General features: G+C 44.4%; 1 protein-coding gene and 1 long non-coding RNA gene across 4 annotated transcripts in view; one reads left to right on the top strand and one right to left on the bottom strand.

The window, feature by feature from the left end:
- The window catches only part of LOC111842992 (uncharacterized), a 124,034-nt gene that overhangs the window by 104,109 nt on the left and 1,199 nt on the right, over positions 1–18,726 (bottom strand). The window lies entirely within an intron of this gene.
- On the top strand, positions 14,472–17,909 carry marcksa (myristoylated alanine-rich protein kinase C substrate a). Its single transcript, XM_023810177.2, has 2 exons — positions 14,472–14,857; positions 16,010–17,909. The coding sequence occupies exons 1-2, from the start codon at positions 14,762–14,764 to the stop codon at positions 16,700–16,702; spliced, it is 789 nt and encodes a 262-aa protein (XP_023665945.1). The 5' UTR covers positions 14,472–14,761; the 3' UTR covers positions 16,703–17,909.

Below are 18,726 nucleotides of genomic sequence, written 5' to 3'. Positions count from 1 at the left end.
GACCCATAAACTCTAGTGTGGAATAAGCTGGATACTCAGCTCTGCGGTGCCGTGCTAATCTATCTGCGACAACGGAAAATCCGACGAAAGCCTCCCGATGCCACCAGCTTTCAGGCCCTCTTCTGCCTTCTCTTTCTGTCTTATGTAACATTGGCCCAAAATACACGCGTGCACATGTGACTAAAACCAGAAAGCATGCTGCCGAGCGAGGAGAAGCTCCTGTGGACCTCCTCTGTGCGAGCAGTAAGCATGGATTACGGTCAGTCAATCAAAAGAACGCAGTGTAGCCTAGCAGAAAACGCTACCACTGTCCATTCTGGTAATACAGGAGGCATTAGTGGCATGACCAGTTTACCAGGTGTTTGCAACAGACATAACATATCACATGCAACAGGAAATAAAATGTTACTAATAAAGTGTAACATAATCCGCTTTGTTACCTAGCGTGCCTTAGGTTATGGTATTCCATGTGGCAGCCAACGAACAATGTCAAACAAATCCTCAGTTCAGACGTGAGATATTTTTAATGAATTTTGGATGGGGTGAATTTTCATTTGTAAATAATCATCTTTGCCCCCTTAGATTTGTACACTGAGAACAAAATTAAGCTCCATCTCAATCTTCCTCTCCTTCGACCATTCCTTTCCTCCCACTTTCTTTTCTCTCTATTACCTGCACACACACACACACACACACACACACGCACACGTTTGTAATTATCTTTGTGGGGACTCTCCATTCATTTCTATGGGGAAATCTCTAATCCCAACATGACAACCTTAACCCCTACCCAGCCTTAACCTTAACCATAAGTAACTAAACAAAATACAAAACTTGTGGCATTTTAAATTTTTTGATTGCATTCACAGATCTTTGTGGGGACCTGAAAAACGGTCCAAATAACAGGTTTTTATTACATTGTGCAGAACATTTGCCCATTGGGATTTACTTGATTTATGTATTGATTTTGAAAGAGGCCCCGTTGCAGGCACTCCACCTAGCTTAAGCAGCTGGAAAGGGGTGCATGATCTTTCTCCTCCTTCACTATTTGCCTCCATTAACTTTGCTCTCTAAAGCTTTTATGGAAGTGAAGCTTACGGTATCATGGTGCCCAGCCCATCAAGCACGCAGTGGGCATTCATAAAATGCAGTAATGTGTTTAATTACACAGTTTCACAGCTTTCTTGTTGGTGTCTTGGATGAATCAATTAGCATCACCCCAGCGGTGGATTTCCTCTATTTATTCAATTAAAGCAGTTTGCCCTGATCTAAAAACTGATTTAAAAGGATTAGGGGTTCACAGCGTTGCGGGATGTTGGGGTCATTACAGTGAAAGTGAAAGTTTCTGGCCATCCATCGATCCCATGCGGTTTGCACAAGGTCATTTCGCATTCCGGGCCAAGCGCAGAGACACACCTCGTCGTGCTGCCTCGCCGACGAAACACCATTAAGAAAAAAGCAACAGCCTGCATTTGCTGCCACTGCGTTCGAACCTGACGCGAGACAGAGCCGCACGGCATTCCGTTTGGGTCGCATGTGGTTGCCATGGAAACAAAACTGACTGGTAAGCTCATGATGTATTAGAAAAACGCACACGCGCTCACACGCCGACGTGCTCAGCCATTTACAGCAGATTCTCTTTTACAGTCAGACTGTGTTGGATATGCAGGGTGTAAACAGATTGGCTTAACCATAAACACTCACAAGGATCCTGTAACCAGACGCCTAGGACCTGAGACTGAATGCCCCCCTGCCACAGGCCGACCACTGACCTTACTTACCTTTTCGCTGACAGACTGTAATTCACAGTGTGGCGATGGCATCCGTGCTTCTTTTGATATTCGATATTCGTAGCCGACTTTGACTTTTCTGCGACACATCAATCTGGTGACCTTAACGCATTTAAAAGGTGGTGGTTATGGGCTGGATCTAAAATGTCAACACAGATTGCAGACTGGAGTTTAACTGCAGGTTAATGGAGATTAAAAGCATGTGGACCTCCATGCCGAGACGACCCCGGTAATATTGCACCCATTTGCAACCTAAGAATTGCTTGACAACAATACAGGATACGTGATATTTCAATGTTTGAGATATCATGGTTCGTAGAAGGGCCTTAAAATGCCTCACCATTTGTTACTGAGAAGTGAAAGAGCTCCGCTTCATCATTCAAGCATGCTATTCTTATACTAGCGACCGGATATGGTTTTGCTGCTGTTGTTGACGTTAGGCAAGTGGGCGGAGCACTTGGGGTAGGGGAGTGGCTACTTAAACAACCAGGGCTCTTATCAAAACAACAGGTGCTCAGAGGTGGTCTTGTGGAGACGCTCTCGGTTCCAGCTGACAGTCTGCCAGAATGCCTCTGCTCCCCCTGCTCTCCTCTCATCGCCACCCGAGCGGATCTCTTCAACCAGAAACAGCTGAGGCAGGGAGCCTGCCAGTCTGGCAAGCACCAGCTAAACAAGCCAGCCGTAATCTCCTAGATCCTCACCAAACACAAGCACAGTCACAGCACGACCACCAATTGGGAAACTCCGCCTATACCATCCACTGCCACCTCCCCCCCCCACTCCCCAAAAGCACTCTGGAGGTGCCAGTCAAGCTGAGGAAAAGTCCAAGCCCACCCGCCCCCCCCCCCAACCAAGGGTCACTGGCACAGACTGGCTGATGGAGGGGATGCACAATGTAAGACTGTATTCCTCTGGAGGATTATTGGATTTAACACCACAACATGAACCACAGGTTTAATGGTCAGGGGAATTAGGAGACCAGATTAAAAAGGATCACAAAGTGCTGCAAGGAGGCTTTTTTTAATTAAACCATGACAGCTGGAAAAAAAACATGCCGACCTGAACAGATTTTTTTCATGGGAAATAACTGGAACACACAGTGACACTGCCTTTGCTGAGAAGGTTTGGCTTCACAAGACTAAGGATCGCCTGTTGAGTTCACCTTAGGGGCTTGACGGACCTCAGTGGCCTCCGTGCAGTCATGCAGATGTGGGCAGAGAGCAGCAAGGACCCCCTCACCGTGCCTCATTCCTCGAGGGGCCAGTTGTTGCGGGAGCTAAGCTGACCCACAATTTTTGCATCAGTGGTATAAGAAAGGTTTCATTGTTAAGTAGGATGGCATGCTATCCAGGGTGAACCCCAGCTTTGTGCCCTGTGCTGCCTGGGACCGACTCGAGGTACCTCATGATCCTGACCAGGACAGGACATTGGAAGATGGATGGAAAATATGATCAAACACACTATCTCTATATTACACCTTTCACGCAAGGAGGAGATCACTGGGAATACCTTTTCATTAATGCGCCTTATTCTTATCTGCGGCGAGTCTCCTTCACTTAGCAGAGTCTTCTGGCATGTTAAGTATCAAAAAACCAGGCCGCCTGAAGGCCACATTTGGAGAAAGAGTCCTCCCTTTTCTCAGGCCTCCCATTCTGAATAGTCACCTGGAAATGAGGCATATTTAGTACTGCATATGCAGACTAAGATTAAATGAATGTATCAAAACACAGCTACAGCACAGCGGTGTCAGCGGTGAGGGACATTCCTGATTTTTAGCCGTTATGCTTTTGTTAAGAGACAGGAATCACAGTTTTTTTTACATTAAGTTCCATTGTTGCATTGTACTGTTTGGGACCTCATAAAAATTTCACAAGTGATGCCAAATAGAAAACCTTACCCCCGTGCGGCTTGCGCGTCATGTCACACAAGGCTCTTGTTTTTTTTCTTTTTTGTTTTTTGTTTTAAGCGAATAAACGAAAATGGAAAGCTGGAGAGCTCATCTCTTCAAGCTCGTCTGCTGTTGGGACACACTGTCATGTAGACCTCGCTCCAGCGGAGTTCACGATATCATTCTACAAACTGACACAAACAGTTCTATCTTTAGGAGAACTGCATAAAGATGGCTAAAGAAAAGCTATTATGGAAAGGGGCTTAAATGGAAACTAATGATTTTATGTTGTCACCTGAGTATGTCTCCCTATAGAGGGGGGGCTTCACAGCAACCGCAGATAAAACAATAGCAACAACAACAACAACAAAAATCATTTATACTTCCTGAAATTGAAAAGAAAACAATTTCACACAAGAGGCATGAATCACCCCTAGTATATCTCTACTTTGCGGTTTTTGGGCTATTTCTACACAGGGGGAGTACAAACAGAGAAGTTTATTTGCATTCAGGTCTGGATACATATGCTGATCCACTTTTCCTTTTCAACTTCACAGTGAGAAGTAAAATCAGCTATAGACGTCAGCTGGGGCTTTCATGCTGTCGGTTTAGGTCTTCTGGGGCAGGTAAAACATTTTAGCCTTAGAAATATTTAATGCAATGAATTACAAGAGGTAAGAGGTACAAGATTGCTTGGTGGATACCTGAAACTGGGCATACCCTCATTACCATCTCTGATGCCAGGCATGGATTCAAACATGACAGCCCCATTGCATGGATGATCCTGGGATGATATCTGAACTGTGGGGCCAAAGGCTCAGCTCTGCAAAGATGGAGGCTCAAATTCGGCTCAACTTGTCTATTAACGTGTTATCTTCAGGTAATAGGTAGCCAAGCCTCTGCAGCCAGCTCACTGTTTGTCGCCCCCTGTGCGCCTGTCTGCCGCATGTCATCGTTTGGGCTTCACAGAACCAAGTCCTCAAGCCCTCCTCCATCTATGCTTTCCCAAATATCCACTGTTGCTATTGAAGCAGCTGCAGCAGCCTTGAGAAAACAATGCTCTCCTTGTCTGTAGATATCTTTACGGGAATGGATACTACCACTGGTAGAAGACAAAAATGCAAAACAAAAGTCGATCGAAATGACATGAAGCTGGCCTGTAGCGGAGGGAAAGGACTATCTAGACGCCTCCCTGATGTCGAAAATGCAGAGGAGGAGGCCTCGGGTTTGGAGAGCGACAGTGGGTGGAAGGGAGAGGAATACCAGAGCCGGAACTCCATCCATGATCCCAGTGGCTGCGAATTCAAGACCCAAATCCTACATTCACTCCCACAAGACCAGCAGGTCTATTTACGGGGGTCTGAGGTCAATGGTCCTTCACATGTGTTTGCCGTTAATAAGTGAATAGCGGGCTGGTGCAGGAAATGCAGGCTGCATTAATGCCTCACTGCTGCCCGCAGGTACGGCACTACAAGTGGCACTAGCGCACATCTGCAGAGGCTCATAAACACCAAGCCCACTTCGGGTTAAAAAAAATCTAACTGGGAAAGGACAGCGTTTGATCTGCCAGCTTTGAAGGGGGACCGTGGACCTTGCAAGAGCCACAGTTAATGCTGAGCAAAGCGATGTACTGATCTCATTAAATACTCAGCAAAAGGCACAGTGAGTGGGGGGCAGGGGATCAGGGGTCGTGTCAATCACCAATGTGGGAAGCGAGGTGGAGGACACGGGATATAAGCCCTGATGCAGGGAATCTGTCAGGAGCTCCAAACGGTTCCATAAATAAAAGCCTGTCACTTATCCATATTCGATACCCCAGTGTGGCAGCTGGCAGAGATAAGGAGACAGCTACCATTCTATCCTGACAGCGTGTGCTTCCTCTGGAACATATATTCAAGCCTTTTAGAAATGCTCAACTGAAATAACACACAACAAAATACTTAACTGTATTTCAGCATCTCTAATCCAGCAAGATGGCGTCCAGCTACCTGCTTGTTTGAGCACCTTTTAGCAATGCCAGTCTCCTCACTGACTGCCAAGGCTATTACAGCCTCACGGCAAACTGAGCATCATTCCGGATGTGCAGCACTGTCTGCAATCGCACAGGCACCGCATGGTGGCAAAGCAATGTAACGCGGTGACAGATATGCCCTTCATTTTGACGCCATCTTCACTGCTGCGATGGACTAGCGAGGGCGACCACTGAACTCACATAAACAGGTGGTGCAGCGTTACGATAAGGGCAGGAGAGAGAGTGTGTGTGGACATATCAGAGCCTGAGTGTCGGAGTCCCAGCCAGAGAGCCTGAGGCCGGACACGGGCCTGTGAACACGGAGCACAGCCATGCTGGCATCCGCCCACGGAACCGAATCCACGTTGTGGAGATTCAGCCCAATAGGCAGAAAGCCTCCAAAGGCTTGCGGGGAATATGGTCACTGAGGCTGAGTTACATCTTGTTCTGACACCTCCAAAAAGCTGACTGAATTCTGGGAACATGACCTTTGGTATCAGGCAATGTCTTTATGGCCTTTATGCGCCTTTACAGTCACTTCATGTTAGCCACCTCTGGTACTGGAATTCCTGCCCACGTTCCCAAAACCAGCCGCTGACGTACTCTCGTATTTGTGTCACCTCTGCATTGTATTATTTTTTACTAAAGCTACCCCTGTTTTTCACCCTTATGTACTGAAAACAGTATCATGCTGGACCATGTTTCTCTGTAAGCTGTACAAGGTGAACTGACATTAAATCACTGAAAGGGAATTAGTAGTTTTCAATTAAAATTGAAAGCAGGATCTTCCGCATAATGAAATGGTTCACGATTCCACGCAACTGTGGCGATTTACATATTGTGGGTGTTTCTTTTGGACGACCCTGGCGATGGCCGCCCCCCCCCGGCCCGACTTGGGCCGATGCTGGGGCTGTTCCCGCGCAAGCCCGGAACCCGGGCCAAAGCGATGACACCGCGAAAGGCCCGCGTCTGTCGGCCTGCGGCCATCCCGCTGCTGAGGCAGCCATCTCCACAGACAAAATCCCTGTCAACATGGAGCACGAGCAACGGTCTGTCTCATGGAGCGGCTCTCCGTCAACCGTTCCTCTTCCGAGGGCCTAGACCACCAGCAAACAGTCCGGCTTTGGCCCAGCACCAATGCCAACTTTAGCCCAAAAACCCTGGATTTGCCTGACCTCTCCTCTGTTAATTAAACAGCACTCTGTTTATATGTTTGCATGCTTTATGTGATATTGTATTTTTAGTTGCAACATGTCAACGTAGCTGCACAATGCTGCACGAAAAGTTTCCCTATTTGTGTAGCCCTAACTGTAACTCTACCCTTTGTCTACATACCATACAGTGCAAAAGATTTAGGCAGTCAAAGAAAATGATGGTAAATGATCTTCATGTTGGTGTAAAACCATAATACTATGACACATGATACTATATCAAAGCGTGTCAGTCTAACCATTTAAAAAGTTTCCCAGCCCAGTACTTGCAGCAACCATCCAACACAGCTCTGTATTTTTTTTCGTTCACTAGCACACCATATTTGGCTATTCAAAACCTCACCGAGTTATTTAACTAAGTTAATCGAGCTGGTGGTGAATTTTAACAGATACATGGAATGGCTGAGGTGCCCCTGAAGCGGAACGGCGTTCTTCTAGCCACCCAACACAACATTAGCAGCCTAACTTTTTGGTTTATAGGAGAAATTCTTGGTTTTATTGTGTCACTGTTAAGCACATGTTCTAATGTTAAATTGCATTTTCTGTCTGAGCAAATATATACTTACTATGCAGATAAATAGCTTTAAAGATTTCCCTTGACTGCCTATTTTGAACACAATGTGAATGGCTGGGCTAAGTGTCCCAGTTATTATTATCATTGGCTGTTTTTATTAAAAACTGTACTACTATTTGTTTTTGATCAGGCATTTTAGGTATCTTATATCTGTGATTTGTTTAATGTTCTTGAAGGTGCAGTACGCACTTCTATGTTTGAAAGCATCTGGCAAATGGTAGGAGCGTCGATTTTAGCCATATTGAGCCGCACCTCAGAGGACAGGTTCCGGAACCCGGGCCAGATCACTCCCAGCTGTGACAGACACACCCACGCATGTGCATAAACATACATGCACGTGCACTTACCAGCCACTTCCAGCTATGATGTCAATGAGCCAGACTCATGAAGCGAAAGGGCATCTAGCAGAGGCGGATTGTGTCTTTAAGCGTAAGATTTCTGTTTTGTTTTTCGCACCTTGGGACCTTATTGCTCCAGCACGCCTTTCGGTGGCTGACATATCTGATCACGCCACCGGGCTGAATCCATGCACAACTTGCATCTTTCAAAAATAAATTTGCATTCACAGATTTGAACTGGACGCACCAGCAGCAGTCCCTCACATCCCCTTCATGTGGGATACAGGAATCTGGTGACTTGAAATTCATTCTGCCCGAAAAAAGCATTTTTGGATGCTCTTGGATTCTGTGTCATGGACAGATGCTGGTGCCTGGTGGTGTTTGGATGGGTGTAGGCGGTGCCCCCGCTGGATGACAGGTCCTAAAACAGGGTCCTTGTATGTTCACCACTGAGATCAACCCCCCCCCCCCCGCCCCCACTGCAGAGACAGACTCACCTGCACCCCCCAGGCAATGAGAATCTACTTGGCTGCATGTGGTACACAAACCTCTGAGGCTAAGAGCACCCCTCCCCCACTCCCAGTCAAAGACTATGGTGACAATGGGCTAGGAGAACCTCGCCACACATCTTTGGTGGGACAAAGCCGGAAATGGGCTGGATTATGGGTATGTGCTGAGCCCACATCTGTGTTAGCCAAGATTCCACCCCCCCCCCCTCCCCACTGTCCTGTCACCCCAACCCCATCCCCCACCCAGAAAAGGGAAAAAAAAACAGCAGACGGAGATATTCCCCAGTGCCCCAGAGCTGGAGGGGTGCAGTGCAGGGGGAAGAGACAAAGCGACCAGAACAAAACAGAGAGTCTGATCTGTAAAGTGGACTGGAGACCAGCAATTACGGTAGAAAAAGGAAGCAGCTCCTCTCAATCGCACAAGGACAAAAAATAAATAAAAAACAGGGGACTCATATAGAGGAATATCCGATTTCCCCATTGTTTGTGCTGCTTGCTATTCACTTCCCTATGGTTCACAGCGAACACAATGCACTTAGGCAGCACAGGTTGGCCTCGCGTAGGAGCACACGTGTGTGCCTGCTGGGAAGCTTCTGACAATGGTCACCATCGGGTTCCCATGCCAGCTAGAGGTGGGGAGGGGCATGAGCTTTGAAGAGGGTCCTGTGCCATTCATCCCAAGTGCTGAGCTCCCTGCTGCTTCTGTTAAAGCCTTTCAAATCCTGCCTTAGCTACTATGTTTTTCTCTGATCCCGCATGCAGCGGGGCAACTGTAATCCAAGCAATGCATTCCGGCGCTGGATAAAGCAAAAAAAAAAGTGAAAATATCCCCACGACCTTTGACCCTACCTCATGAATATAAAAGGGAAGCAATGGAGAGAAAGTGGATCGGCAGAATTATACTTATGTGTGGGTCACAGCGAGAGGGGTATTGAAAATATATAGTAATCCCTTTTCACCTCAGCGCCGGACTGTTTTAACATAGCACACCGCTGTCTCAGACTGGTTGGTTCAGTTACAAACGGACTGGTTGAAAAGCCAAAGGGTGAACTCACAAGCTACGCCAAAATCTCTGACACATGGGGATATGAAACTCAGGTATCAAATGGCTGCCTTGCTGCTCACAGGCAGACACCTTGCTATGACGCTTATACTGTATCTGACATCCACATTCCAGCCTGCCTAGCTCCTTTTCTACTGGTTATGCTCCCACAGTTATGCGATTCCTGGCTGACTCAGTTTATCCATATAGGTAATTTGGCACAGGGCTACAGTATAATGGAAGGACGGTTACTTGGTGGTCAGTCGCCTTCATAATATTCCTGTTGGTTCGTTTGAGAACAGAGGGAGGCTTGTTGAAAAAAATACCTTGAGGAAATAGCAGTTAAGGGCGGTGTGTGGCTCTGTGGGCGAGGGTGCTGTACCCATGTTCAGAAGATTGCCATTTCAAATGCTGTGGTCGGCAGAGTGATGTCACCATTGGGCCCTTGAGCAGGGCCCTTAAGCCCAATTGCTCCAGGGACTGGGTGACCCTCCTTCCTCAATTGTACGTCTCAATTGCCAAATAGGCAAATGCAATATACCACTCCATTTCACTGGAATTAAAGATGCCTTAATAACAAGTCAAATAGTCTCAAGTATCTCTTATCGTGACAGTGTGGGTAGTTAGGTTGCACATTGTTCAGAATAACATTTAGTCCTCCACAATCTCCATTATCTAATGGATCCAAATCCTGAGGCAAATTCTGAATATGGGCGGGTTAGCAACAGCAGTAATTACACGAAGCCCGGAAGGTCTCTCGATCATGAAAACTTAACAGAAACTAAAATCCAAACGTCTTTTCACAACAGTCAAAATAAGACAGCAACTGGCAGAACTATTCTGGATAATCTATAAATATTCATAAAATGATTTGCTTTGTAAATTAAGGGCTAACAACCTGACTTTTTAAATAAATCACAAGTCATGCTGAATAATCTCTGAGAGTAATCACTTTAAATTAGACTGAATCAACTTCACAGTCAGGCACATGGTAATTTTCATCAAGGTCTACAATGGTGCATTGCTGGGCCTTGTTTTGGTGCTGCTGTTGTCATAAAAGTGCTTTTTGGGTCAAGCAGTCTTATAATGACCATCCATTCAAATGGCTCTTTGAATATTGCCATTGATAGTCTCCTGGGGCCGTTTGCTCAACATAATCCCCATGTTGTTTTTTAGCCCACAGTCAGCAAACTATAGCACATATCTCCCAGGCGTAACGTCTACCAACATTTGATTTCATGCAAATAGGGAATAGATAGATTGCCTCTGCTAAAAGGAAGTTTTAGACTAGAACATTGGTGGTAGCCTTTTCCACCACAAGGACAGTCACACGAATAAATGTACAGTATAACCAATAAACCTGAAAACACTTGCCACATGTACTGTAACAGATTTACAAGCTGTTCCTGATTTTGGACTTTCCTGTGCTTGGGCCTCTTGCCTCAGCAAAGGCACAAAACTAATGGAATCTCTCTCAAGCAACCCCTTTCCATACTGTCTTCATGATAATTCTGCTGAGCTCCAGCAGTGAGTCCGCTGTGACCATGCGGACCAGTCGGACAAAGCACAGCATCCATCATTTCTCAGCTTTTAGGTTCAGCATGAACAGGTGTCAGCTCTGCATGTGAGTGGATTAGTCAACATTGTGTTTTACTTTTACAGCCTTAGCTTGGTGATAGAGTTTCAATACTGCAAGTGTGTGTTTTAAATACAGACAGCAGCACTTATTTGCCCATTTGAAATCCTGCTCCTTGAAATACCGTTACAATATTTCACTTCTTTTCTTATCTGGAATAATATCAAGAATGCAAAAAGCATCTACCTGGCCAAATGTCATCCTGTAGTTTTCTGCTTATTCATTTACCTTGTCTAGGCCCTGGCAGATTTGCAATGCAAACACATACAGGCTCATATAGCCTATTTCTCCAACAAAAGTCACATGATCAAGTCACACTCAGGGCCTCATGTCAAACAAAAGACCAGAGAGGTTGCTTGCCATCTGAGGAGTGGGAGTGTGAGTGCTTCAAGGGGGCCGCTGACTGATACCCCACAGCGTCAGCAATGTTTACATGCACACCTCACCCTGCTGATGATGTCACTGGCTTCTGTGCATCAAATGGAAATAATGATGTGTCCTGGCCAATTGAAGACCTCCCTGAAAAAAGATTGCTAACTATTGGCTGTATTTTATCAGTGGTCAATTGTTTTTGTTATTATAAGGGTCATGATGGATCAATACTTATATTTCACCTGCATTACAAAACATGGTATTGATGGTTTGATTCTCTATACCACTATAAACAGTATTTTAAATATTTCTATCTTTTTTTCCAATCATACCTTAATATCGATGGCTTAATATGACTATACTTGACTATAAGCATTGTTGTATCATTTTAATTACCATTAATTAATATTCAATTAGAACAGAATCTGACCCTATTTTCTCCCGTATTTGTGGCACTGATTGTACTGGCATCAAACCAAAATAACAATGATATCCAGACCTGGATATCAGTACACTGTATGTGTTTAACAGTTATTACATAAATGTTTTGAAAATATGTTTGCATCATTGAGAAGGCGAGAGGTAACATATTCTGAAATTGCTTCTCACATACACTTCACAAATATAAAGTAGATAAAATACGATTCTAAAGGAAGAAACCTACAGAGAACCAAAAGCACTATTCAATATAATCTTACCACAAATCTGAATCAGAATGTAACAATGGCTATGATTATATGTATAGGTCACAGAATTGTTGTCGCACTTCCCCGTAAGATGTTAATATTCTTTAGCAGAGCACTTTTTGCAGAACTGGATCCTGTGACCAGAGGGAAGTTGACTACAGAGATGGTCAAGTAAGCAGGTTTCACTGTGCTAAGGGTCTTTTAAATAGCATACATACATCACATGAATACAGTTACAAAAGGGGCATTTAAAATTGATCAAATATGAACTTGACAAATAAAATTTTCTAAAAAATTTTGTACTTTATTCACATTGCGAAATATACCCATGCACTTAACATCTTGTCCAACGATTGTGTTTGAGTGATTTTGTAAACGATAGTGAGGAAGGTAAACCTCACTAACTTGTTGAATCATAACAACTCAAGGTATATTCGATTAACTGATGTATCGTTTCTTATGTGAAAAAAACAAATGGCAGCACGTCAATAAGCACACATATATCAGTGGCAAATTCGTTGCGATATAACTTTATCAGCCACTTTTCCATTTGCCTCCGTATACTTTTTTGAAGCATCAAAGTTGTAAGTCTTTTTATACTTGTGTTTTACCAGACTGCCAGCATAATTGTGTGTAAATAAAGCCAATCAGGTTCGTGTAAATAAAGCCAAAAAATTCATTGTTATTTCCATAATGTTTGGGATCCTTAAAGTTTCCCAGAACTGCGATTCGGACATATTAGCAATAAAAAAAATCTAAAATCTACTTTATAGTTATTAATTCCGGAGAGATTTTCTTTCATCAAGTGCGACGCATTTTTTGTTGGCATGTTTTACTTATATCACTTTCTCCATGAACCATGTCCATTTTTCTTAATGTCACAGATTCCTTAGTTACGCGCCCCCCAAACTTCACATGCGCTCACGAACATATGGACAGAAAAATGCGAATTCTCTCTCCCATCTCATCTCACTTCACATTGTCCCTGCGCCTTTGTCACCGTCGCCGTCCCTCGGCAGTTGTCGCGCTCGGCCGGCGTGGGGAGCGCTGCTTTCCGCATCTCACATCTCCCCTTTCTCTTGCTTCAAATTTGGCTTCGCCTCAGCCAATGAAATCACCATGGAAACGACATGATCCCCCAGCTACACGGCTGAGAAAACGCAATTTCTCTTCTACGTTAGAAAGAAGGGGCATCCTATATACCCCAACAAACCATAAAACCAGAATATGTAAATTATTAAAAGAGTCGATTAGATAAAACGCCATAAACGTATTAGAAGACAGGCGTACATATAGATCATTCGTGCCCTTTCAATGAAACGTTTATTATACGGTTATTCCATTTTATTTGCTTTTTATTAGTACTCGTCGTCCCACCCTCTGCCATTTGCTTTGGAAGAAATAGCGGGGTACTTAAATATTATTCGTTCAGCGCACTTACTACCTACACGTACGAGTTACATAAAAACGGCGCTTCATTTGCAACATAAATTTAAACCTAACAAATTTCTTTCGGCTTCATAAAAACATGACCTGCCAACTATTAAAACTAACTTGACGCTATTTCAAATCAATTTTCCCTTTTCCTTAAACGTATGGGTGTTGTAGCCCACGCATAAATTGTGTTATAGGAATGTTTTAACTTCCACAAGATGGTGGGCTACAATGTGTGGGTATGGTGCCATTTGCTCAGAAGCACCATTTTCATTGCCTTATATGACAAAAGCTGAATCACACTGCTTTATTCTAATAAAATAGAAAGTCTATTAATGAACCGTGCATGACTATTAAATCACATTTTTGGTAAACTGCAAAATTTTGATATATTTCAAAATTATCAGTGACTCCAAATCTAATTCAAAAATCAGAGGCGTCTTTGCAGCCTTTACTGCTGCAAAGAGTAACGTTCGACCGAGGGATTATCGAAAAATGAGCCACCGTTTTCTTTAGATGCAAACGAAAAATTAAGACACACGTTGATTCATACGTTTAAGTTATTCAAAATTACCATTCACGGTTCCATATTGCAATTCATCAGAATAAAAAAATGTCATTTCACTTCGTTGTATGAAGACGAAACATACGACCATTAAGCAATTAAAACAATGGAGTCGGTTTTCTCGACGATTAATGAAACGTATTGTAAATCCGAATAACTTATTTTACAATTCATTTCAACAGATGCATTTCTAATAATGACATATTTGAGTGTGCCTAATAAATATTTTTTGCATTTAACTAATCATTTAATTGGGAAAATGTTGCCGGGACAAGTTGGTTTTTTCAGATTTGTAACAATCTGCTTTGCTCCATTGTTCACTAGCAATCGAAACCTCGCCCTCTTTCTGACGGAGGTTTTTTGATTGGCTGGCTCAGAGTGGGAATTGCGTCACCGCCCGGAATGCCCATTCATCTGTGCACTTGGGCGTTGGACTCCGCATCTTATTAGCAACAAGGGAAATTTCTCCATTTTCCATCCTGTCTACAGCGACACAGCCACAAATCTGGGATTTTTATTACTTCTCTTAACTTGGCAGGGTTTTTTTTGCGAATTTCCCATTTTGATCACTGCGACTGGACATTGATTACCTATAGAATAAACTTTACAAAGGGGGCACCTGTACAGACCTTGCTCATAGGAAAGAGGCTTGTGGTCTTTGTTCGTGTTTTTGGATCAGTTGAGTTTCTTTGTTGGACGGAAAGCATGGGAGCGCAATTCTCCAAGACCGCTGCAAAAGGCGAAACCGCAGCTGAAAAGCCGGGAGAAGCGGCTGCTTCACCCTCTAAGACAAATGGGCAGGTAAAAGCTGTTTGATTGTACAAGATTTACGCGATTTTTAATATTAAAATATTTTGGGGGTTTTGTGTGATGGTGCGCTCTCCGCGCGTTATCTTGGGGAGGTTTCTCCAGACGCGCGCCGGTTAAGCGCGGATTGGATTGAACCACGCTTTCTTTACAATTAACTGAGGATTTTGGGTCTATTTCGGCGGTCGATGCTTCGATTTAATTGGAGAATGTTCACAGTTTTTGTATGAATTTCTGGCCGTTATTTGGAAATTTACAGGACAGTTGACTGGTGTGTTATACCTTTGAGTATTAAAAAGCGTTTTATGAACTGTGTCCGCGTGTTGAGCGTGTGATTCCGACTGCTGCGTCGTTTGATGGCGCGGCTGGGGTTCCAATGTTGACTTGCGTCTTTTTCCAAAGACTAGAAAACGGGACAAGTTAACCGACTGCTGAATTTAACGTTTCACTTTTCTATTGAGGGGAAAGGAATGTGAAACCGTGCTTGTTGAGCGTCCAATGAAGCGACGAGGAACACGAGCAGCGGGTTAGATGGTTCAGCGCCACAGTAACAATGGCTTGCCACGATCTGGTTTACCACGCCTTTTGTTACGGATGCACGGCTAGAGATGCTTATTATAACCAGAGTGTGTGTGGGGGGGCTCTACCCTTAGTGTCGCTTTTCAGCTGTCCATTTTAAGCGACTGCTTAATAAAAGATCATATGGGTAGTTGTTAGCCTCTCTTTAATTTTCAAGAAAAGTCTTCTTTAAGTGAAGGCTGCGTGATCTGGGGTATTAATTAGCATCTGCCGTTTTAATGAGCATCTGCTCTGTTTTGGCGCTGCACTATTGGCAGATCTAGGTCGCCCCCTAGAGGAGGCACGGACATCCATCTGTGGCTTTACAGATGGAGATTCCAGATTGGATAATCCGCTTTAAAGAGGAGGATAAACGACCGTCAATTGTTGCATTAATTATGAATCGGACTATCCCCAATTTAAACATTAACTTTCTTCTGTGAAAGGAGCTGAAGGGGTTTGGGTTGAGAACTGAATTGAACCACCGGTTTGTGGTGTCTACTGCCCCTACTGTTACTTGGTGGTACTGTAGAGCCTGGCATTTAAAGATGGGTTTTGCATACACATTAAACGCTTCTTTTTCTACAGGAGAATGGGCACGTGAAAGTGAATGGAGATTCTTCTGCTGCAGCAGAGGCAGGCAAGGAAGAGGTACAGGCCAACGGTAGCGCTACAGCTGAGGAGAGCCCAAAGGAGGAGGCGCAGCCAGCAACAGTTGAGGCAGCCAAAGAGGAAGGGGACAAGGAGAACACAGAGGCTGTTGCCCCAGCCGCCGAGGCCGATGGGGCTGCCAAGACGGAGGAAGGTGCCACACCTTCCACCAGCGGCGAAACCCCTAAGAAGAAGAAGAAGAGATTCTCTTTCAAAAAGTCCTTCAAGCTGAGTGGATTCTCCTTCAAGAAGACCAAGAAGGAGACTACTGAAGGGGCAGAGGGTGAGGCCGAGACTACTGCCACCTCCACGGAGGAGGCAAAGAAGGAGGAGCCGGAGGCCAATGCCACCGAGGAGGCCAAACCCGCAGCGGAGGAGGCTGCAACACCTGCCACAGGCGAGGAGGCTAAGGAGACCACAACCTCACCGGAAGCTAAACCCGAGGAGGTGACGACCCCTGCGGAGGAGCCGAAGACGGAGCCCACTGCCGAGGAACCGAAGGAGAAGCCCGCGGAGGAGAAAGCTACCGAGGAGACCAAGCCAGCTGAGCCGGAGGCGCCCAAGGCAGAGGAGCCGGCACCGGCCACCCAGGAGGCTGTGCCCAGTCCAGGAGCTCCAGCTGCTGAGTAAAGGTGGAGGTGCCAAACACGAAATTGAGGAAACGAGGAAAAAATTAAAAGGTGGAAAAAGATAATCAAAGACACTTTCCCTGTTTGTATGTCGGAGTGGTGCCAGATCCTGGCCTTGGAGAACTTGTCTACATCCAGGGATATTTTAAAGCTTTTCTTTTGTTTCCCCTACACCCCCCCTCCCCGCCCCCCACCTCCCCCCCACACGCACACACACACACACACACACACACACCACAAAACCCATCTTGCTCCATGCTTGCTACCATTCCATGGGGCAGAGAGGTGGGTGGCTTAAGTAACTTGGGGAAAAATCACATCCACACTCTGCCACATTTTTTTTTTTGCATCAGTATTAAATGTTTCCCCCTCCATTTTTTTTTCTGCAAATTGTAAACTTCTCAATGTATGGACATGCCCATGGTATGGAGAAGGTGGGTGGTCAGTCAATATGTAAATCAGGGGGTGGGTTGAATGAGGCACCTTTTGTGCCTGTGGGACATGCTGCAGGTTGGTGTAAAGGATAGTCTTAATGATCTTACAGGAGCCTATGTACCATGCAGTGTACAACACTAAGTCTTTTTTTTATTGGAGAAGACAAGATACAATTCCCAGAACTAGATTTAGAAATCATTTTAAAGATCATAGCTTTTTCACTTCTCATTAGCTGTACCAGTCAGTGAATCAGTAGAAATACACGTTGTATAGGCTTTATTGTTTATTGCTGGTTTTATGACCTTAATAAAGTGTAAGTATGTATAGGCGGGGTGTTTTTAACTGTGATTATTGTACAAATGAAATCTTGATCTCAAGAAGCACATGAAGTTCGCAGCTCTTTTTTCCACCCTGCTCATTTTTGTAAGATAACAAAAGACAAAGTCATCCTGGAAGAAACTTTTAAGCAATTTTGAACTCAACCAAGCTGTGATAAGTGGAATGGTTACTGTTTATATACTGTGGTATGTTTTGATTACAACAACTTTTTTTTTTTCCAGTGGTCTTTGACAAATTTAAGGAATCTCTATCAGATGCAATGTTTGTGTAGCATCTTGTCTCTTTCTTTTGTAAATACTGGACAAGCTTCGACCAATTTGACTTAGAGATGGAATGTAACTTTGCTTACAAAAATTGCTATTAAACTCCTCTGCTTAAGGTGTTCTAATTTTGTGAGCACACTAAAAGCAAAAATAAATGTGAATAAAATTTGAGCTTTGTCCTTTTTTATTGTGGGAGTGGTGTGATTGTCACTGGTGACTTAATTGTAAGCAGGAAGTTTGATACTTTTAGTGAGTTTTATTTTTCTAGCCGGGATCGTATGATCGCTAGAGTTCAGTTTTGGGGGTAGAGGCTTGGGCCTGTTCAGTTCAAAGCAGCTGTCAGGTCACATACCCAAACTCAATTACTTTTTGTAGTTAGATAATTCACCGTGAAGCCATTTTGTGCATTAAAGAGAGATGGTTTAAACACACTTTAATGACCTTAGTTCCCAGCACTGTGGCTGAAATTGTCACATGCAGGGCTTAACTGAATTCTCATTGGTTTTCCTGCTGGAGGACACTATGGGGAAAATATGTGCAAACTATCAGATGCTCAGTGACTTACAGTACAATCAAGTGGCTCCTAATCGGTTACCAAACATGATCTACAGTCTGTTTTGGGTTATAATCAGCTTATGCAAATGGTTTTTACACATATGAGTTTCTTAAATATCCAGCATAAGCTAACAAATCATGACAGCTCCGCCTGTTTCAGATTGATTTGCATTATCCCATAAAAGCTTGTATTCTCTGCATTTTTATGCACGCATTCCTTCTTAATCAATTCCAGAAGCCAGAGCACCTTATTTCCAGTTGTCAGTGGTGGTCCAGGGTCAGTAGTTAATACCGAGCCAAAAGGCAAAATCGGTGAAAATGATGTGACAGGTGTGGGTGTTTCGTGAGTGATATCACGCGCGTCCGAAACGCTGCTCGCGCGACACCCCGATTCGGTGCCAGCCAATCAGGACCGAGCACGCATTCCCACGAT

The sequence above is a fragment of the Paramormyrops kingsleyae genome, chromosome 19, assembly GCF_048594095.1.
Source record: "Paramormyrops kingsleyae isolate MSU_618 chromosome 19, PKINGS_0.4, whole genome shotgun sequence".
Taxonomy (NCBI): Eukaryota; Metazoa; Chordata; class Actinopteri; order Osteoglossiformes; family Mormyridae; genus Paramormyrops; species Paramormyrops kingsleyae.
Note: the sequence above shows the minus strand (reverse complement) of the source record. Positions and strands in the feature narration are given on the sequence as shown.